The 19,000-nt window shown below is 39.0% G+C and overlaps 1 protein-coding gene across 1 annotated transcript in view; it reads right to left on the bottom strand.

Moving 5' to 3' along the window:
* LOC145715479 (ankyrin repeat domain-containing protein 26-like) overlaps positions 1-19,000 on the bottom strand; it is an 89,115-nt gene that overhangs the window by 17,708 nt on the left and 52,407 nt on the right. Inside the window, exons 14-21 of the mRNA XM_081795673.1 lie at positions 18,570-18,640; positions 18,146-18,239; positions 13,948-14,018; positions 13,524-13,617; positions 9,348-9,400; positions 8,914-9,007; positions 6,611-6,663; positions 6,170-6,263 (exon numbers count right to left, since the gene is read on the bottom strand). Of these exons, the coding sequence (XP_081651799.1) occupies positions 6,170-6,263; positions 6,611-6,663; positions 8,914-9,007; positions 9,348-9,400; positions 13,524-13,617; positions 13,948-14,018; positions 18,146-18,239; positions 18,570-18,640 (624 nt within the window). The remainder of the gene's footprint in view (positions 1-6,169; positions 6,264-6,610; positions 6,664-8,913; positions 9,008-9,347; positions 9,401-13,523; positions 13,618-13,947; positions 14,019-18,145; positions 18,240-18,569; positions 18,641-19,000) is intronic.

Raw genomic sequence — 19,000 nt, 5'->3', positions numbered from 1 at the left:
CTGTTGAAAAATCTCCTGCTAGCCTTGTGGGTTTTCCCTTGGAAGTGAATGACTTGTTTTGCTGCTTTTAAGATTTGTAGCAGTGGGGCGCCTGCGTGGCTCCGTCGGTGAAGCATGACTTGATCTTAGCTCAAGTCGTGACCTCGCAGTTCGTGGGTTTAAGCCCTCCAGTGGGCTCTGCACTGACAGCACAGAGAATGCTTGGGATTCTCTCTCTCTCTCTCTCTCTCTCTCTCTCTCTCTGCCCCTCCCCTGCTTGTGTCTGCGTTCTGTCACAGAAATAAAAAAAAAAAAAAAACAAAACCAAAAAACAAAACACTAAAAAAAAAAAAAGATGTTAGCAGTATATTTTGCAAATTTAATTACCACATGTCTTGGGTATTGACTTTGATGGAAGTTCTTTGTGCCTCCTGGATCTGGATGTCTGTTTTCTTCTCCACATTACAGATTTTTTCAGTTATTGTGTCTTCAAATCAATTATCTGTCCCCTTCTCTCTGTCTTCTTCTGGGACTCCTATCATATGAATGTTTTTTCATTTGATGGAGTCAACGAGTGCCTTAAGTCTATTCTTGCATTGGATAATTCTTCTTTGTCTTCTTCAGCTTCACTGTTTTCCATTACTTTGTCTTCTAGGTCATTAATTTGTTCCTCTGCTTCTTCCAGGTTGCTGTTCATTTTTACTGCACTCTTCATCTCTGATTCTTCAACTCTTTTATGTCTGTGGTAAGGGTCTCTCGGATGTCTTCCATTCTTTTCTCAAGTCCAGTGAATATCCTTATGATCATGGTTTTAAATTCTCCCTTAGGCGTGTTATTTATATCTGTCCCATTTAGGTCTCTGGCCATGGCCTTATCCTGTCCTTTTATTTGGGAAAAATGCTTCTGTCTTTTCATTTTGTCTAAGTATCTGCCAGCTTCTGTGTGTTAGAGAAGCTGGTTATGTCACCTGCTCCCGAAAGTAATGGACTTAGGAAAAAGACGTCATGTAATGCCCAGGGTCTAGCACTTCAGGGAGTGTCACCAGTGTGTGCTGCATGTGTTCTGCTGTTGTGTTCTGGCTATGCTATCCTTTAGGCCAGTTGTCTGCAGAGGCTCTCCTTGCCTGGTCTGGTGAGTGTTTGGTCCCTGGCCTGAAGGTAGCGGGTTTTAACTAGGTGTGCTCTGGTCTGCTTATGAAATGAGACCTGTCACCACCTCTACTGGAACTGAGGCCAAGGGAAACTCTCTGGTTGGGAGATGTGGTGTGGGCAGGCATTTGTCCTGGTCTTCTGGGGGAGGGGTCTGCTGTGCTGGGACTCAAGCAAGAGTGATTGAGAAAGATAGTTCCACCAGAGTGCAAGGGGGTGGTGTTTGGTGTAAGCAAGTTAGGTAACCAGTGTTAGCAATGCACTGCTTCCTGCAGGTGGCTTTATGTTTGTGGTGAGCGGCAGGAGAAGGAGATGGTGCCAGCCAGCGGCTTTGTTCCTACAGACAGGTCTCTCTGGACTTTGCCTCTGAGGGACGTGCTCTGAGAAGAGCAACTAATCTCCTGACTGTGTGCCCCAGGCACTCTTCAGACCACTGTACCTATGCTATATGCTCCCACGTTGTTTGCCTGCCCTCTGTCCATGAGCAGTGGAGTACCTCAGGGCTCTAAACCAGCTAAATTGGATGCCCTTAAAAACTCCAGACTTTATGCACTACTGGTTGCAAGAACTCACGAAATGCAGGCCCTCTTGTTTTCCAAGCCAGTGGCTATGGGGAAATGTTCTCTTTGTGTGTTCCCCTGTTCGTTTCTCTCTCTCACCCTTACCCACAACCTCGACTCCCTCCCCTCTGCAGAAGCCAGGATCTGTTTCTCTTCTAGATGACATTTCTGCATCAAGGAACTTCTTTGATGTGCCCTCTTCTCTCCCTTTTGTTGTGGAGTTTGTTCTGTCAGTCTTCAGGTCGATTTCTGGGGTATTTAGGGTTAGCTGATTGTTATCTAGTTGTATTCGTGGGATGAGGCAAGCCTAGAGTCCTCCTACTCCTCTGCCTTCTTCCTGTCTCTAAGATCTTTTTCTAAGATTCCCTTCAATTCCAACAATTCTTACAAGTAGGCAGGAATGCCTCTTTAGAATGTCCCCTCAAGTTAAGGTGGAAGCACAGAGACATACGATTTGAAGCACGATAGTTGAAAAACTAGAAAGAGTCAATTTGATAACCAAAATTGGGCCTTTGGTCTGATTTCAATTAAAGGAAATAGGCAGCTTTGAGTATTTTTTAATCCATTGAATACTCAATCTTCATTCTCCTTTCCTCAGTGAGGAAATAAAGAGAATGTTATGGAATCATTTTTCATCTTTTCAGTAGCAAAACAAATGTACTGTCCTTTAGCACTACTTAAATTAACTGCACATTCTCCTTTACCTTACTCCAACCTTCTTTGTGTGGGGAGGTAAGATCACTTCATCTTTGTGTTGTCCCACAATGCTTCTCCATAGCATACAAGTTGGCTTCAAAATTTTTTTGTCATTCAAATTACCAATCTAGTATTTGTCTCTGATAAATCAACTTAATACTACCGCAATTTGTACAGCTGTATTATTTGAATGATATAATGTTTATTCCATTAGTTATACGCTGAGCTAAAACATATAGCTAAGCATATCTTTCTATTCAAGTGAAAGAAGGGGAAACAGGCTACTGTGTTTTCCAAGAAAGTATGATCTGTGCCAAGAACAGGATTAACACCAGTGTTACACACAAGAACCAGGTCAGAAGAGGATCTCATTGTGAATTGAAAGATGATGGGTTAGCAAGATTGCTTAACAGGAAAGAGGAATAGCCTAGAGTTAATCTTTTCCTTCCTAGGTGGTGAAAACTATGGATGAGTCTATGCATTATAATGAGATAATAAAATATAATGAAGTAAACTGTAGTAGACTGAGTCAAGAGATCCTATGGCCAAGATTTGATGGAAATGAAAGTGGGCAGCACTGATTGAGACACTAAAAGTTTGCACAGGCGGGGAACCTGGGTGGCTCAGTCAGTTGAGCCTCAACCTCTCAGGTCATGATCCCAGGGTCATGGGATCAAGACCCTTGTCAGCCTCCACACTAAGTGTGAAGCCTGCTAAAAATTCTCTCGTGTCTCTCTCTCTCTCTCTCTCTCTCTCTCTCTCTCTCTCTCTCTCTCTCTCTCGCTCTCTCTCTTTCTTTCCCTACACACCCCCTCGTCATGCTTGTGCCCGCTCTAAAAAATATATAAATATAAATAAATAAATAAATAAATAAATAAATAAATAAAAGTCTGAACACACTAAAGAAAGAGCATTTTATCTTTTTGAGCCTGACTTCACATCGAGTCATGGGGTCAGCAAGGCAAAGGCTGGCGAAAGGGTCCTTCAAGAAACAAAAATCTCTATAGGAGCAAAGTTCAGTTCTACTACGTTGACTTTTTATTATTACATAAGTGACTGGTAATTTGCAAGATAACACAGAAAAAGTTTTCATAAAATTTGTTATGGTACTGGCATAAGGACAGACATATAGATCAATGTATTAACATTGAGAATCTAAACATAAACTCTCACATTATAGTGAACTGATTTTCCACAAGGGTGACAGACAATTAAATGGAATAAGACTAGTCTTTGTAACAAACGGTACTGGGACAAATGGATATCCACATGCAAAGCAATAAAATGAGACCTCTACCCCATAGCATATATACAAAATTAACTTAAAATCTAAGAGCTAAAATGATAAAAACTCTTAGAAAAAAGCTTATGTGTATATGTTTGTGACTGGATTTGACAATGATTTCTTACACATGACACCAAAAGACAAAAGCAGATTGTTTACTTCATCAAAATTAAAAACTACTATGCTTCAAATATCACCATCAAGAAAGTGAAAAGGCAAGTGACTAAATAGGAGAAAATACCTGAAAATCCCATATCTGCTAAGGGATTTGCATGTAGGACATTTAAATAACTCTTCCAATAATGAAAAGACAATCCAATATAAAAACGGGCAAAAGAATGGATTAGTTCTTTAAAGACAATACAGAAATGAATAATAATCACGTTAAAAGGGAGATGTTTGGGGTTCCTGGGTGGCTCAGTCAGTTAAGCTTCTGACTTGGGCTCAGATCATGATCTCACGGTTCGTGGGTTCGAGCCCCGCATCGGGCTCTGTGCTGACAGCTGGGAGCCTTGAGCCTGTTTCAGATTCTGTGTCTCCCTCTCTCTGACCCTCCCCTGTTCACGCTCTGTCTCCCCTGTCTCAAAAATGAGTAAAACGTTAAAAAAATTAAAAAAAGATGTGATATATCTATCTATCTATCTATCTATCTATCTATATCTATCTATCTATCTATCTATCTATCAAAAAAAAGGAATCTTGCCATTTGCAACTACGTGGATGGAACTGTAGCGTATTATGCTAAGTGAAATTAGTCGGAAAAAGACAAAAATCATATGATGCCCTCGTATGAGGACTTTAAGAGACAAAACAGATGAACAAAAGGAAAGGGAAACAAAAATAATACAAAAACAGGGAGGAGGACAAACACAGGAGACTCATAAATAAGGAGAACAAACTGAGGGTTGCTGGAGGGGTTGTGGGAGGGGGGATGTGATAAATGGGCAAGGGGCATTAAGGAATCTACTCCTGAAATCATTGCTTCACTAAATGCTAACTAATTGGGATGCAAATTTAAAAACAATAAAACTAAAGATACAACAAAAAGAGCAACGCCCCCCCGCCCCACCAAAAATTTTCTCAACCCAGGAAGCCTCTGGTTGGAGACTCAGGAGATAAGGACCTTCTAGAGAAGTCAGAGGTATGGACTGAGTTGGCTGAAAGCTATCTAAGTTTTTGTTTCACAGGGAACACCTTAACATGGCAGATGATTTCATGCCATAACCTTAATCCCTTTCTATAGGGATACACAGAAAATCCCTCGTTATTCTTTAATAAGCTTCATCAGTTTTGGATATCCTTACAAATTTTAGTTTTTGAGACCCTAATGATTTCTTTAGGACACAGTAGCAGGACAACGCCTAGCACTCTCATTCATAGAAGACTGATCAACAGAGAGTCATGTTACTCGCAGGAAAAGTTCCCTGTTACTATGTGACTCATTTATAAGACGTCTAGAAAAGAAAATAATTTTCAATGTCTCTTCAGCCACAAAAAGGACCAGTCAACAGAATGTTCTAATTCCCCTGACGGGTATAGCTGTCTAATGAAACTTGCATGTATATTATATAGCTTTTGCGACTGACAGAAACGAGTTGGTCAGTGTATCTACCTCATTGCTCCCACTTAGGATTTACAATGAGAATCCTACAAAGGAGGGTGAGAGTGCGAGGACATTAAGTGTTCTGCTTGGAAAACAGCTGTGGTTTCACTACATATCAATAAATGAGAATCCTGAGTGGCACATTAGTCTTTTCTGAGATTGAATTGTGAAATCTCTGAAAGGCTGATTAACTCAAGTGAGTGGAAAAAGAAAATGAGTTTCTGAACTTGCAATGGTAGGAGCACTATGTTACTAGGTAAGACCCTGACAGAGCAGCCATTTCTCCTTTATCATTGGCATTTCTTTTCCTTTACAAAATCCAACAAAGAGAAAAATCCATTCCTTTGAGAAGGACGTTTGCATAACGACCTGCTAGTCATACTTGATGAAGAGAATAAATTGCAAACTTGTAATTACAAATTACAACAAATCATCATTAAAATAACCCGTTCTCAAACTCTCACTGAAGGGTTGAGACTACAAGAGAAAGTCAGAATTCAAGATGACATGATCACTCAAATTGTGCGGAAGTTTGAAACACGCTGAAAAATATTAGCAGGGACTCTCACACATTTGTATGCCAACGTTCACAGCAGCATTATTAACAGTAGCCAAAAGGTGGACTAAACCAAACGCTCACTGTGGTATATATAAAATGTTGCTTTTTTAGACTCTCACAATGTTTTTATGAAAATCTCACTATAAACGTCATTACTTTATGAGTTCAATCAACTTTATCTCTATAGAAAAATTCCATTGCTAGTAGCCAGTAGGAACAATATCAACCTAATATTTTGATCAGTGAGATTTTCCATATGATCCAAAACATTCTTATGTACTACACCTATTGAAATAAGGATTCCTTTTCAGTAGGACAGACATCAAGAGACTGACTTACTAAACTTGTCCTTAACAAGTTGCTCGGAAGATTGTGAATTTGGGCCGCTTGCTGATTGATGGTTTCTTCTGGCCTGGCATTTTGCACTTCTAGCCTAAAATGCAGATCTTAAGGTAATTATTATCACACATAAATTTACAAAAGTACCATACAATTTCTGAACAAATGAGGGTCTTACAGAAATTCTTAAAATTGTATCAAGAGGAAGATTTGGCAATTGAGCCATTTTTCTCGTTGTCTTTTGTGGATAAGGTGCAAAATTGAGATAAAATGTGCCACAATTCTGCATTTCCAAATAACTCAAAGCTGGAATTTGTATCCAGTTTAACAAGGATATACTGGCATAACTAATACATTTATCATACTACATTGCTTATCTGCTTTATAAAAATCAAGCTATTTTCTTTGAGGATTAAATTATACTTTTCCATATGATCTTACATCTTCTCGGCATATCTTATGGCCTCTGCATGTTGATCCTTTGCTTCTTGCAACTGAAATAAGGAAGAAAATATAATTTTAACTTCTGACAATCTAGTAGACCACCATCACCTGTTTCTGTAACTAAATGTTTTTTTTTTTTACTTTAGAGAGAGAGAGAGAGAGAAAACATGCACAAGTGGGGAATAGAGGCAGAGGTAGAGACAGAGAAAATTGTAGGCAGGCTCCAAGCTCAGGGTGAAGCCTGATGTGGGGCTTGGTCTCATGACCGCTGTCATGATGTGGGGTTTAGGATCATGACCTGAGTGGTCACCGTAATTCTAAAGGACGGCAACCTCTGACATTAAGTCCTTGCCCCTTGCTATCTGTGTTTTGAATTGCTCTTAAGGCTTCAAAACCAGATTCTCTAATTCACATTTCCAGCTTTGGCCCCTTTACCTAGGCCATGTGTACTTTTCCCTCTTCCATCTAGGTGCTCATAGACAACATCCTCAACCGCACACTCAAAAATCATTACTTGACATGGAGTACCTTTGTAAACAGCTAATCGTGTACATTTTATTTGGACTCTTTTCAGTGTTACTTTGAGTGTGTCTTTCTTTTTGAGTCTTAAGGGGCACCCTTACCCTTAGGATGTTGACCAGCATACTTTGTCTCACTTTTCTTTATAACACGACATTTATCACAAGGGCTGGATGATCACTGGTTTGTCTTTGTTTCCTTTTGAGTAATTTCTTCGTCCATAGAGATTTCAACCTACGGAAGTCTTCTGAAGTTCCTTTCAGACCCATACTTGACTATATTGTTAGGAAGGTTAAGTTGGCTAGAGCTACCTCTTCTTCCCAATCCAGATTCTTCACCTGAAAATTGTGTGCATCAAATGTCTTCACCCAGGTAGCCCCTGGTTTGGGGATTCAGGAGATGATAGGACCTTCTAGAGAAGTCAGAGCTATGGACTGAGTTGGCTGAAAGCTATCTAAGTTTTTGTTTCAAGGGAACACCTTAAAGTGGCAGATGATTTCATGCCATAACCTTAATCCCTTTCTATAGGGATACACAGAAAATCCCTCGTTATTCTTTAATAAGCTTCATCAGTTTTGGATATCCTTACAAATTTTAGTTTTTGAGACCCTAATGATTTCTTTAGGACACAGTAGCAGGACAACGCCTAGCACTCTCATTCATAGAAGACTAATCAACAGAGAGTCATGTTACTCGCAGGAAAAGTTCCCTGTTACTATGTGACTCATTTATAAGACGTCTAGAAAAGAAAATAATTTTCAATGTCTCTTCAGCCACAAAAAGGACCAGTCAACAGAATGTTCTAATTCCCCTGACGGGTATAGCTGTCTAATGAAACTTGCATGTATATTATATAGCTTTTGCGACTGACAGAAACGAGTTGGTCAGTGTATCTACCTCATTGCTCCCACTTAGGATTTACAATGAGAATCCTACAAAGGAGGGTGAGAGTGCGAGGACATTAAGTGTTCTGCTTGGAAAACAGCTGTGGTTTCACTACATATCAATAAATGAGAATCCTGAGTGGCACATTAGTCTTTTCTGAGATTGAATTGTGAAATCTCTGAAAGGCTGATTAACTCAAGTGAGTGGAAAAAGAAAATGAGTTTCTGAACTTGCAATGGTAGGAGCACTATGTTACTAGGTAAGACCCTGACAGAGCAGCCATTTCTCCTTTATCATTGGCATTTCTTTTCCTTTACAAAATCCAACAAAGAGAAAAATCCATTCCTTTGAGAAGGACGTTTGCATAACGACCTGCTAGTCATACTTGATGAAGAGAATAAATTGCAAACTTGTAATTACAAATTACAACAAATCATCATTAAAATAACCCGTTCTCAAACTCTCACTGAAGGGTTGAGACTACAAGAGAAAGTCAGAATTCAAGATGACATGATCACTCAAATTGTGCGGAAGTTTGAAACACGCTGAAAAATATTAGCAGGGACTCTCACACATTTGTATGCCAACGTTCACAGCAGCATTATTAACAGTAGCCAAAAGGTGGACTAAACCAAACGCTCACTGTGGTATATATAAAATGTTGCTTTTTTAGACTCTCACAATGTTTTTATGAAAATCTCACTATAAACATCATTATGAGTTCAATCAACTTTATCTCTATAGAAAAATTCCATCGCTAGTAGCAAATAGCAACAATATCAACCAAATATTTGGATCAGTGAGCCTTTCCATGTGATCCCAAACATTCTTATGTACTACTCCTAGTGAAATACGGATTCCTTTTCAATAGGACAGACATTAAGAGACCGACTTACCAAACTTCTCTTTAACAAGTTGCTCTGAAGGTCTTGAATTTGGGCCGCTTGTTGTTTGATGGTTTCTTCCTGTCTGGCATTTTGCACTTCTAGCCTAAAATGCAGATCTTAAGATAATTATTCTCACACATCATTGTAAAACAATACCATATAATATCTGAACAAATGAGGGTCTTACAGAAATTCTTTAAATTGTATCAAGAGGAAGATTTGGGAATTGTGCCATTTTTCTCGTGTTTTGTGGATAAGGTGCAAAACAGAGATATAATATCCCCAATTTTGCATTTCAAAATAGCTCAAAGCTGGAATTTGTATCCAGCTTAACAATAATATACTGGCATAACAAGTATATTTCTCGTACTACACTGCTTATCTGCTGTATAAATAAGGTATTTTCTGTGAGGTTTAAATTATACTTTTGCATATGATCTTACGTCTTCTCCGCATATCTTATGTCCTTTGCCTCTCGATCCTTTGCTTCTTGCAACTAGAATAAAGAAAAAAAATAATTTTAACTACTGACAATCTAGTAAAACACCATCACCTGTTTTTGTAACCAAATGTTATTTTTTTTTTGACTTAGTGGGGCACAGAGAGAGAGAGAGAGAGAGAGAGAGAGAACGCCCAAATGGGGAAGGGAGTCATAGGGAGAGACAGAGAAACTCGTAAGCAGGCTCCAAGCTCAGGGTGAAGCCTGATGTGGGTCTCGGTCTCATGACCAGTCTCATGATGTGGAGTTTGGGATCATGACCTGAGCAGAAATTAAGAGTCAGGATGCTCAACCAACAAAGCCACCCAAGTGCCCCTGTAACTGAAATCTTATTGGACCCAGCCACACTCTCCCCTACACGCTGATTGATGGCTACTTTTAGGTCATAGGCCTACAAAGCCGAAAATGTTTCAATACTCTTCCAGAATAGTTTACCAAACTTACTCTCTTACCAAAACATAATGTTGTTAATGTTTATAAATTATATATGATCAGATAAACATACAAATGTATCTACTGGTCAAGTGGAGGAAATATAGGGAATTACCTTATGGTAAACATTTCTGTTCTCACATTACAAGCACTGCATCAACTATGATTTTAAATATTCACATAGGTGAATGACATTTCTATTCTCGTGATTATGAAACTGAACATGCTATTTTCAGTGACAACGAGATATTTCATGGAAGAGTCTGACAAGCAGTATCCTAGTAGGAGCCAGAAAGCCTGGGTCTGAATTCCCAATTCTGCTGGATATGAGTTCTATGACCTTGAGCACACTCCCTAATACTTCGATGTCTCAGTCTTTGCATCTGTAAAATGAAGGTAATGACAGCACCTACTGGGGCACCTGAGTGGCTCAGTCGGTTCAGCGTGTTGCTTTTGATTTCTGCTCAGGACATGATCTCAGGGTCACGTGATTAAGCCCCACATCGGGCTCTACGTGGACAGCAAGGAGCCTGCTTGGAATTCTGTCTCTCTCTCTCTCTCTCTCTCTCTCTCTCTCTCTCTCTCTCTGTCTCTCTCCCTCTTTCTCACTCTCCCTACCTTCCCTTCCCCACAATCTGTCTCTCTCTCTCTCTCTCTCTCTCTCTCTCTCTCTCTCTCTCAAAATAAGGAACCTTAAAAAAGTGATCTCAAAATAAATAATAATAGTATCTACCTAACTGGGATCTTGGTAATGTAAATTTAGGAAATAATACATGAACAACTTAGAAGGGTACGTGGCACATAGTCAGCTCTAAATGTATGCATTTAGCATGATTACTGTCGCTGTATTTTGTGTTCCAATACAATGAGATAGTTTAGGCAGGTGGCATGCCAATACAAGTGGTCCCCTATACAAATTATACTGAAGTTATTCTTCATATCACCGCAAGTGGCAGCAAATGGGGAGGATGAGGCCCAGAATCTCTCCTCAGTACTTCACACAACTTTCGCCAATGCCACTAGCAAACAGTACTTTTTTTTTCCTCTTATAATACTTTCAACTAACATCCTCTCTATACCCTCAGTGGACAATGCTCACGGAGTAAAGTACAAATAGCACCGCCTAGACTGAGTAGTAGATGCTTTACATGACCATCAGAGGCAAGGGAAAGCCACTGATATGGAAATAATGGAGTCTTGCTAAACCAAATTTCCTCAATCATTTCATGCCCATACTGTTTACATTAGGCTGCTTTAGCAGGTACTGTGGTGAAGAGATTAAGGCTTTGTGGTAACAGCATATCAGAAAAGCTGGCCCCAGAGCTTTGCAGTTGGTAAAGTGCTACAAATCTGTAAATCCCAGCACCGGCTGTATAAGGAAGAAAGATTTCAATTTCTCCTTTTCTATTAACCACTTGCTTAAGCTGGAAACTTTCTCCATCTATCACGCTGCTTCTCCCCTTGCAGTGGACTCGAACATTCTTTAATGAATCATCTCATCTACAGATTCAAGTTTTCTTCACTTATTTCCTTCTTTTACACTAAAATCTAACTTTCAATCCAATCATTCCACTAAGAAAATTTGAGGGTCATAAAGGACCTTTTTTTAAAAAAAAATTTATTAAAGTCTTTATTCTGCTTCACTTTTCAGCAGCAGCTGAGAAAAATGATCATGCCCTCCCTCTGCGCTTCTATCCCCACCTTATTTCTGAAGGACGTCAACCCCTGACATTAAATCCTTGCCCCCTGCTATCTGTGTTTTGAATTGCTCTTAAGGCTTCAAAACCAGATTCTCTAATTCACATTTCCAGGTTTGCGGCTTTACCTAGGCCATGTGTACTTTTCACTCTTCCGTCTAGGTGCTCATAGACAACATCCTCAACCGCGCACTCAAAAATCATTACTTGACATGGAGTACCTTTGTAGACAGCTAATCGTGTACATTTTATTTGGACTCTTTTCGGTGTTACTTTGAGTGTGTCTTTCTTATTGAGTCTTACGGGGCACCTTTACCCTTAGGATGCTGACGAGCACACTTTGTCTCGCTTTTTTTTTATAACACGACATTTATCACAAGGGCTGGATGATCACTGGTTTGCCTTTGTTTCCTTTTGAGTAATTTCTTCGTCCATAGAGATTTCAACTTACGGAAGTCTTCTGAAGTTCCTTTCAGACCCATACTTGACTATATTGTTAGGAAGGTTAAGTTGGCTAGAGCTACCTCTTCTTCCCAATCCAGATTCTTCACCTGAAAATTGTGTGCATCAAATGTCTTCACCCAGGTAGCCCCTGGTTTGGAGATTCAGGAGATAAGGACCTTCTAGAGAAGTCAGACCTATGGACTGAGTTGGCCGAATGCAATCTTCAGTTTTTGATTCGCAGAGAAGACCTTAAAGTGGCAGGTAATTTCATGCCATAACCCTAATTCCTTTCTATAGGGATCTACAGAAAATCCCTCGTTATTCTTTAATAAGCTTCATCAGTTTCGGATATCCTTACAGATTTTAGTTTTTGAGACCTTAATGATTTCTTTAGGACACAGCAGGACAATGCCTAGCACTCTCATTCATAGAAGACTGATCAACCGAGTGTCATATTACTCGCAGGAAAAGTTCCCTATTACAATGTGACTCATTAATAAGACGTATAGAAAAGAAAGTAATTTTCAATGTCCCTTGAGTCATAAAAAGGACCAGTCAACACAATGTTCTAGTTCTCCTGATGGGTATAGCTGCCTAATGAAACTTGCATGTATATTATATAGCTTTTGCGACTGACAGAAACGAGTTGGTCAGTGTATCTACCTCCTTGCTCCCACTTAGGATTTACAATGAGAATCCTACAACAGAGGGTGAGAGTGGGATGTCATTCACTGTTCTGCCTGGAAAACAGTTGTGGTTTCACTACATATCAATAAATTAGAATCTTGAATGGCACATTAGTCTTTTCTGAAATTGAATTCTGAAATCTCTGAAAGGCTGATTAACTCAAGTGAGTGGAAAAAAAAAATGAGTTTCTGATCTTTCAATGGTAGGAGCACTATGTTACTAGGTAAGACCCTGACAGAGCAGCCATTTCTCCTTTTTCACTGGCATTTCTTTTCCTTTACAAAATCCAACAAATAGAAAAGGCTATTCTTTGGGAAGGATGTTTGCATAATGACCTGCTAGTCATTGTTGATGAAGAGAATAAGTTGCAAATTTGTAATTATAAATTACAACATATCATCATTAAAAGAACTCTTTCTGAAACTCTCACTAAAGGGTTGGGTTTACAACAGATAATCTGAATGCCAGATGAAATGATCTCTCAAAGACTGGGGACGTTTGAAACACGCTGAAAAATATTAGCAGGGACTCACACATCTGTATGCCAATGTTCACAGCACCTTTATATACAATAGCCAAAAGGAGGACGAAACCAAATGCTCACTGTGGTATATATAAAATGTTGCTCTTCTTAGATTCTCACAATATTTTTATTTAAATCTGACTACAAACATCATTACTTTATGAATTCAATCAACTTCATCTATATAGAAGAATTACATCACTAGTGGCAAGCAGAAACAATATCAACCAAATAATTTGATCAGTGAAATTTTCCATATGATCCAAAACATTCTTATGTACTACTACTCGTGACATAAGGATTCCTTTTCAGGACAATCATTAAGAGATCGACTTACCAAACTTGCCTTTAGCAAGTTGCTCTGAAGATCTCGAATTTGGGCCGCTTGATGTTTGATGGTTGCTTCTTGCCTGGCATTTTTAACCTTTAGCCTAAAATGCAGATCTTAAGATAATTATTCTCACACATAATTTTAAAACTGTATCGTGTTATTTCTGAACAAGTGAGGGTATTACAGAAATTCTTAAAATTGTATCAAGAGGATGATTTGGCAATTGTGCCAATTTTTTCGTTGTGTTTTGTGGTAATGGTGCAAAATTGAGAGATAAGAGGCCAAAATTTTGCATTTAAAAATAGCTCAAAGCTGGAATTTGTATCCAGGTTAACAATGATATACTCGCATAACTAATACATTTCTCATAGTACACTCCTTATCTGCTTTATAAATAAACAAGTTATTTTCTGTGAGGTTTAAATTATACTTTAGCATATGATCTTTAATCTTCTCATCGTATCTTATGGCCTCTGCATGTCGTTCCTGTGCTTCTTGTAACTAAAATAAAGAAAAAATAATACTTTTAAATACTGTCAATCTAGTTGAACACCATCACCTGTTTCTGTAACTAAATGTTTTTGTTGTTTTTTTTTTTTTGTTATTTGGTACTTGAAAGAGAGACAGAGAGGGAGAGAGCACACACAAGTGGGAAGGGAGTCAGAGGGAGAGACAGAGAAAAAGGGAAGCAGGCTGCAAGCTCAGGGTGAAGCCTGATGTGGGGCTCGGTCTCATGACCAGTCTCATGATGTGGGGTTTGGGATCATGACCTGAGTGGAAATTAAGAGTCAGGACGCTCAACCAACTAAGCCGCCTAAGCGCCCCTGTAACTAAAATCTTATTGGACCCAGCCACACTCTCCTCTACATGCTGAATGATGGCTACTTTTAGGTCACAACAAAAGAGTTCAGCTTCTACAACAGAGACTATGGCCTACAAAGCCGAAAACATTTCAATACTGGTACAGAATAGTTTACCAATCTTACTCTCCTACAAAAACATAACGTTGTTAATGTTTTTAAATTATATATGATCAGATAAAAATACAAATGTATCTACTGGTCAAATGGAGGAAATATAGGAAATTACCTTATGGTAAACATTTCTGTTTTCATATTCCAAGCACCACATCAACTATGATTTTACATATTCACATAGGTGAATGACAATTGCTGTTCTCGTGATTATGAAACTGAACATGCTGTTTTCAGTGACAACGAGATATTTCATGGAAGAGTTTGACAAGCAGTATCCTAGTAGGAGCCAGAAAGCCTGGGTCTGAATTCCCAATTCTGCTGGTTATGAGCTGTATGACCTTAAGCACACTACCTAAAACTTCCGTGTCTCAGTCTCTAAATCTGTAAAATGAAAGTAATAACAGCACCTACTGGGGTACCTGAGTGGCTCAGTCGGTTCAGCGTGTTGCTCTTGATTTCTGCTCAGGACATGATCTCAGAGTCACGTGATTGAGCCCCACATCCAGCTCTGCGTGGATAGCGAGGAGCCTGCTTGGCATTCTCTCTCTCTCTCCCTCTCTCTCTCTCTCTCCCTACCTGCTCTTCCCACAATCTCTCTCTGTCTCTCTCTCTGTCTCTCTCTCTCTCAAAATAAAGAATCTTATAAAAGGGATCTGAAAAATAAATAATAATAGGATCTACCTCACTGGGATCTTGGGAATATAAAATTAGGAAATAATACGTGAACAACTTAGAAGGGTACATGGCACATAGTCAGCTCTAAGTGTATGCATTTAGCATGATTACTGTTGCTGTATTTTGCGTTCCAATACAATGAGATAGTTAAGGCAGGTGGCATGCCAATACAAGTGGTCCCCTATACAAATTATACTGAAGTCATTCTTCATACCACCGCAAGTGGCAGCAAATGGGGAGCATGAGGCCCAGAATCTCTCCTCAGTACTTCACACAACTTTCGCCAATGCCACTAGCAAACAGTACTTTTTTTTTCCTCTTATAATACTTTCAACTAACATCCTCTCTATACTACTCAGTGGACAATACTCACGGACTACGGTACAAATAGCACCTCTTACATTGAGTAATAGATGCTTTACATGACCATCAGAGGCAAGGGAAAGCCACTGACATGGAAATAATGGAGTCTTACTAAACCAAATTTCCTCAATCATTTCATGCCCACACTGTTTACATTAGGCTGCTTTAGCAGGTACTCTGATGAGGAGATTAAGGCTTTGTGGTAACAACATATCAGAAAAGCTGGCCCCAGAGCTTTGCAGTTGGTAAAGTGCTACACATCTGTAAATCACAGCACCAGCTGCATAAGGAAGAAAGATTTCAATTTCTCCTTTTCTATTAACCATTTGCTTAACTTTTGAAGCTTTGTCCATCTATCACACTGCTTCTCCCCTTGCAGTGGACTCGAACATTCTTTAATGTATCGTCTCATCCACAGATTCAAGTTTTCTTCACTTATTTCCTTCTTTTACACTAAAATCTAACTTTCACTCCAGTCATTCCACTAAGACATTTTGAGGGTCATCAAGAACCTCTTTTTTTTTTTTTTTTTTTAATTTTATTAAGGTCTCTATCCTGCCTGCTTCTCTTTTCAGCAGCAGCTGAGAAAAATGACCATGCCCTCCCTCTGCTCTTTTTACCACACCTTATTTCTGAAGGACGGCAACCCCTGACATTAAGTCCTTGCCCCTTGCTATCTGTGTTTTGAATTGCTCTTAAGGCTTCAAAACCAGATTCTCTAATTCACATTTCCAGGTTTGCGGCTTTACCTAGGCCATGTGTACTTTTCACTCTTCCGTCTAGGTGCTCATAGACAACATCCTCAACCGCGCACTCAAAAATCATTACTTGACATGGAGTACCTTTGTAGACAGCTAATCGTGTACATTTTATTTGGACTCTTTTCGGTGTTACTTTGAGTGTGTTTTTCTTATTTAGTCTTTGGGAGCACCCTTACCCTTAGGATGCTGACCAGCATACTTTGACTCGCTTTTCTTTATAACATGACATTTATCACAAGGGCTGGATGATCACTGGTTTGTCTTTGTTTCCTTTTGAGTAATTTCTTTGTCCATAGAGATTTCAACCTACGGAAGTCTTCTGAAGTTCCTTTCAGACCCATACTTGACTATATTGTTAGGAAGGTTAAGTTGGCTAGAGCTACCTCTTCTTCCCAATCCAGATTCTTCACCTGAAAATTGTGTGCATCAAATGTCTTCACCCAGGTAGCCCCTGGTTTGGGGATTCAGGAGATAAGGACCTTCTAGAGAAGTCAGACCTATGGACTCAGTTGGCTGAAAGCTATCTAAGTTTTTGTTTCACAGGGAACACTTTAAAGTGGCAGATAATTTCATGCCATAACCCTAATTCCTTTCTATAGGGATACACAGAAAATCCCTCGTTATTCTTTAATAAGCTTCATCAGTTTCAGATATCCTTACAGATTTTAGTTTTTGAGACCTTAATGATTTCTTTAGGACACAGCAGGACAATGCCTAGCACTCTCATTCATAGAAGACTGATCAACCGAGTATCATGTTACTCGCAGGAAAAGTTCCCTAATACAATGTGACTCATTAATAAGATGTCTAGAAAAGGAAGTAATTTTCAATGTCTCTTCAGCCACAAAAAGGACCAGTCAACAGAATGTTCTAGTTCCCCTGACAGGTATAGCTGCCTAATGAAACTTGCATGTATATTATATAGCTTTTGCGACCGACAGAAACGAGTTGGTCAGTGTATCTACCTCATTGCTCCCACTTAGGATTTACAATGAGAATCCTACAAAGGAGGGTGAGAGTGGGATGACATTAACTGTTCTGCTTGGAAAACAGTTGGGGTTTCACTACATATCAATAAATGAGAATCCTGAATGGCACATTAGTCTTTTCTGAGATTGAATTGTGAAATCTCTGAAAGTCTGATTAACTCACGTGAATGGAAAAAAAAAATGAGTCTGAACTTGCAATGGTAGGAGCACTATGTTACTAGGTAAGGCTCTGACAGAGAAGCCATTTCTCCTTTTTCACTGGCATTTCTTTTCCTTTACAAAATCCAACAAGGAGAAAAGTCCATTCCTATGAGAAGGACGTTTGCATAATGATCTGCCGGTCATTGTTAATGAAGAGAATAAATTGCAAACTTGTAATTACAAATTACAACAAATCATCATTAAAATAACCCGTTCTCAAACTCTCACTGAAGGGATGAGATTACAAGAGAAGGTCAGAATTCAAGATCAAATGATCACTCAAAGATTGGGGACGTTTGAAACACGCTGAAAAATAGTAGCAGGGACTCTCACACATTTGTATGCCAACGTTCACAGCAGCATTATTAACAGTAGCCAAAGGTGGACTAAAACAAATGCTCAATGTGGTATATATAAAATGTTGCTTTTTTTAGATTCTCACACTGTTTTCTATGAAAATCTCACTGTAAACATCATTACTTTATGAGTTCAATCAACTTCTCTATATAGAAGAATTACATCACTAGTAGCAAGTAGGAACAATATCAACCAAACCTTTGCAGCAGTGAGATTTTCCATGGGATCCAAAACATTCTTATGTACTACTCCTAGTGAAATACGGATTCCTTTTCAGTAGGACAGACATTAAGAGATCGACTTACCAAACTTGTCTTTATCACGTTGCTCTCAAGATCTTGAATCTGGGCCGCTTGATGCTTGATGGTTGCTTCTTGTGTGGCATTTTTAACCTGTAGTCTAAAATGCAGATCTTAAGATAATTATTCTCACACATAAATTTAAAACAACATCACATACTTTCTGAACAAATGAGGGTATTACAGAAATCCTTAAAATTTTGTCAAGAGGAAGAATTCGGAATTGTGCCATTTTTCTCATTGTGTTTTGTGGATAAGGTGCAAAATTGAGAGATAATATGCCACAATTCTGCATTTAAAAATAGCTCAAAGCTGGAATTTGTATCCAGCTTAACAATGATATACTGGCATAACTAATACATTTCCCATACTACACTGTTTATCTGCTTTATAAATAAACAAGTTATTTTCTGTGAGGTTTAAATTATACTTTTGCACATGATCTTTCATCTCCTCAGCATATCTTATGGCCTCTCCATGTCGTTCCTGTTCTTCTTGCAACTAAAATAGAGAAAAAATAATTTTAACCACTGAAAATCTAGTAGAACACCATCATCTGTTTCTTTAACTAATTTTTTTTTGACTTGAGAGATAGACAGAGAGAGAGAGCATGCAGAAGTGGGGAAGAGAGACAGAGGGAGAGACAGAGAAAATGGTAAGCAGGCTGCTAACTCAGGGCGAAGCCTGATGTGGGGCTCGGTCTCATGACTGGTCTCATGATGTGGGATTTGGGATCATGACCTGAGTGGAAATTAAGGGTCAGGACCTCAGCCAACTAACCCACCCTAGCGCCACTGTAAGTAAAATATTTTTGGAGCCAGCCACCCTCTCCTCTACATGCTGATTGATGGCTACTTTGAG

This window comes from Panthera onca, chromosome A1 (genome assembly GCF_046562875.1).
Source record: "Panthera onca isolate mPanOnc1 chromosome A1, mPanOnc1 haplotype 2, whole genome shotgun sequence".
In the NCBI taxonomy this organism is placed as follows: Eukaryota; Metazoa; Chordata; class Mammalia; order Carnivora; family Felidae; genus Panthera; species Panthera onca.
Note: the sequence above shows the minus strand (reverse complement) of the source record. Positions and strands in the feature narration are given on the sequence as shown.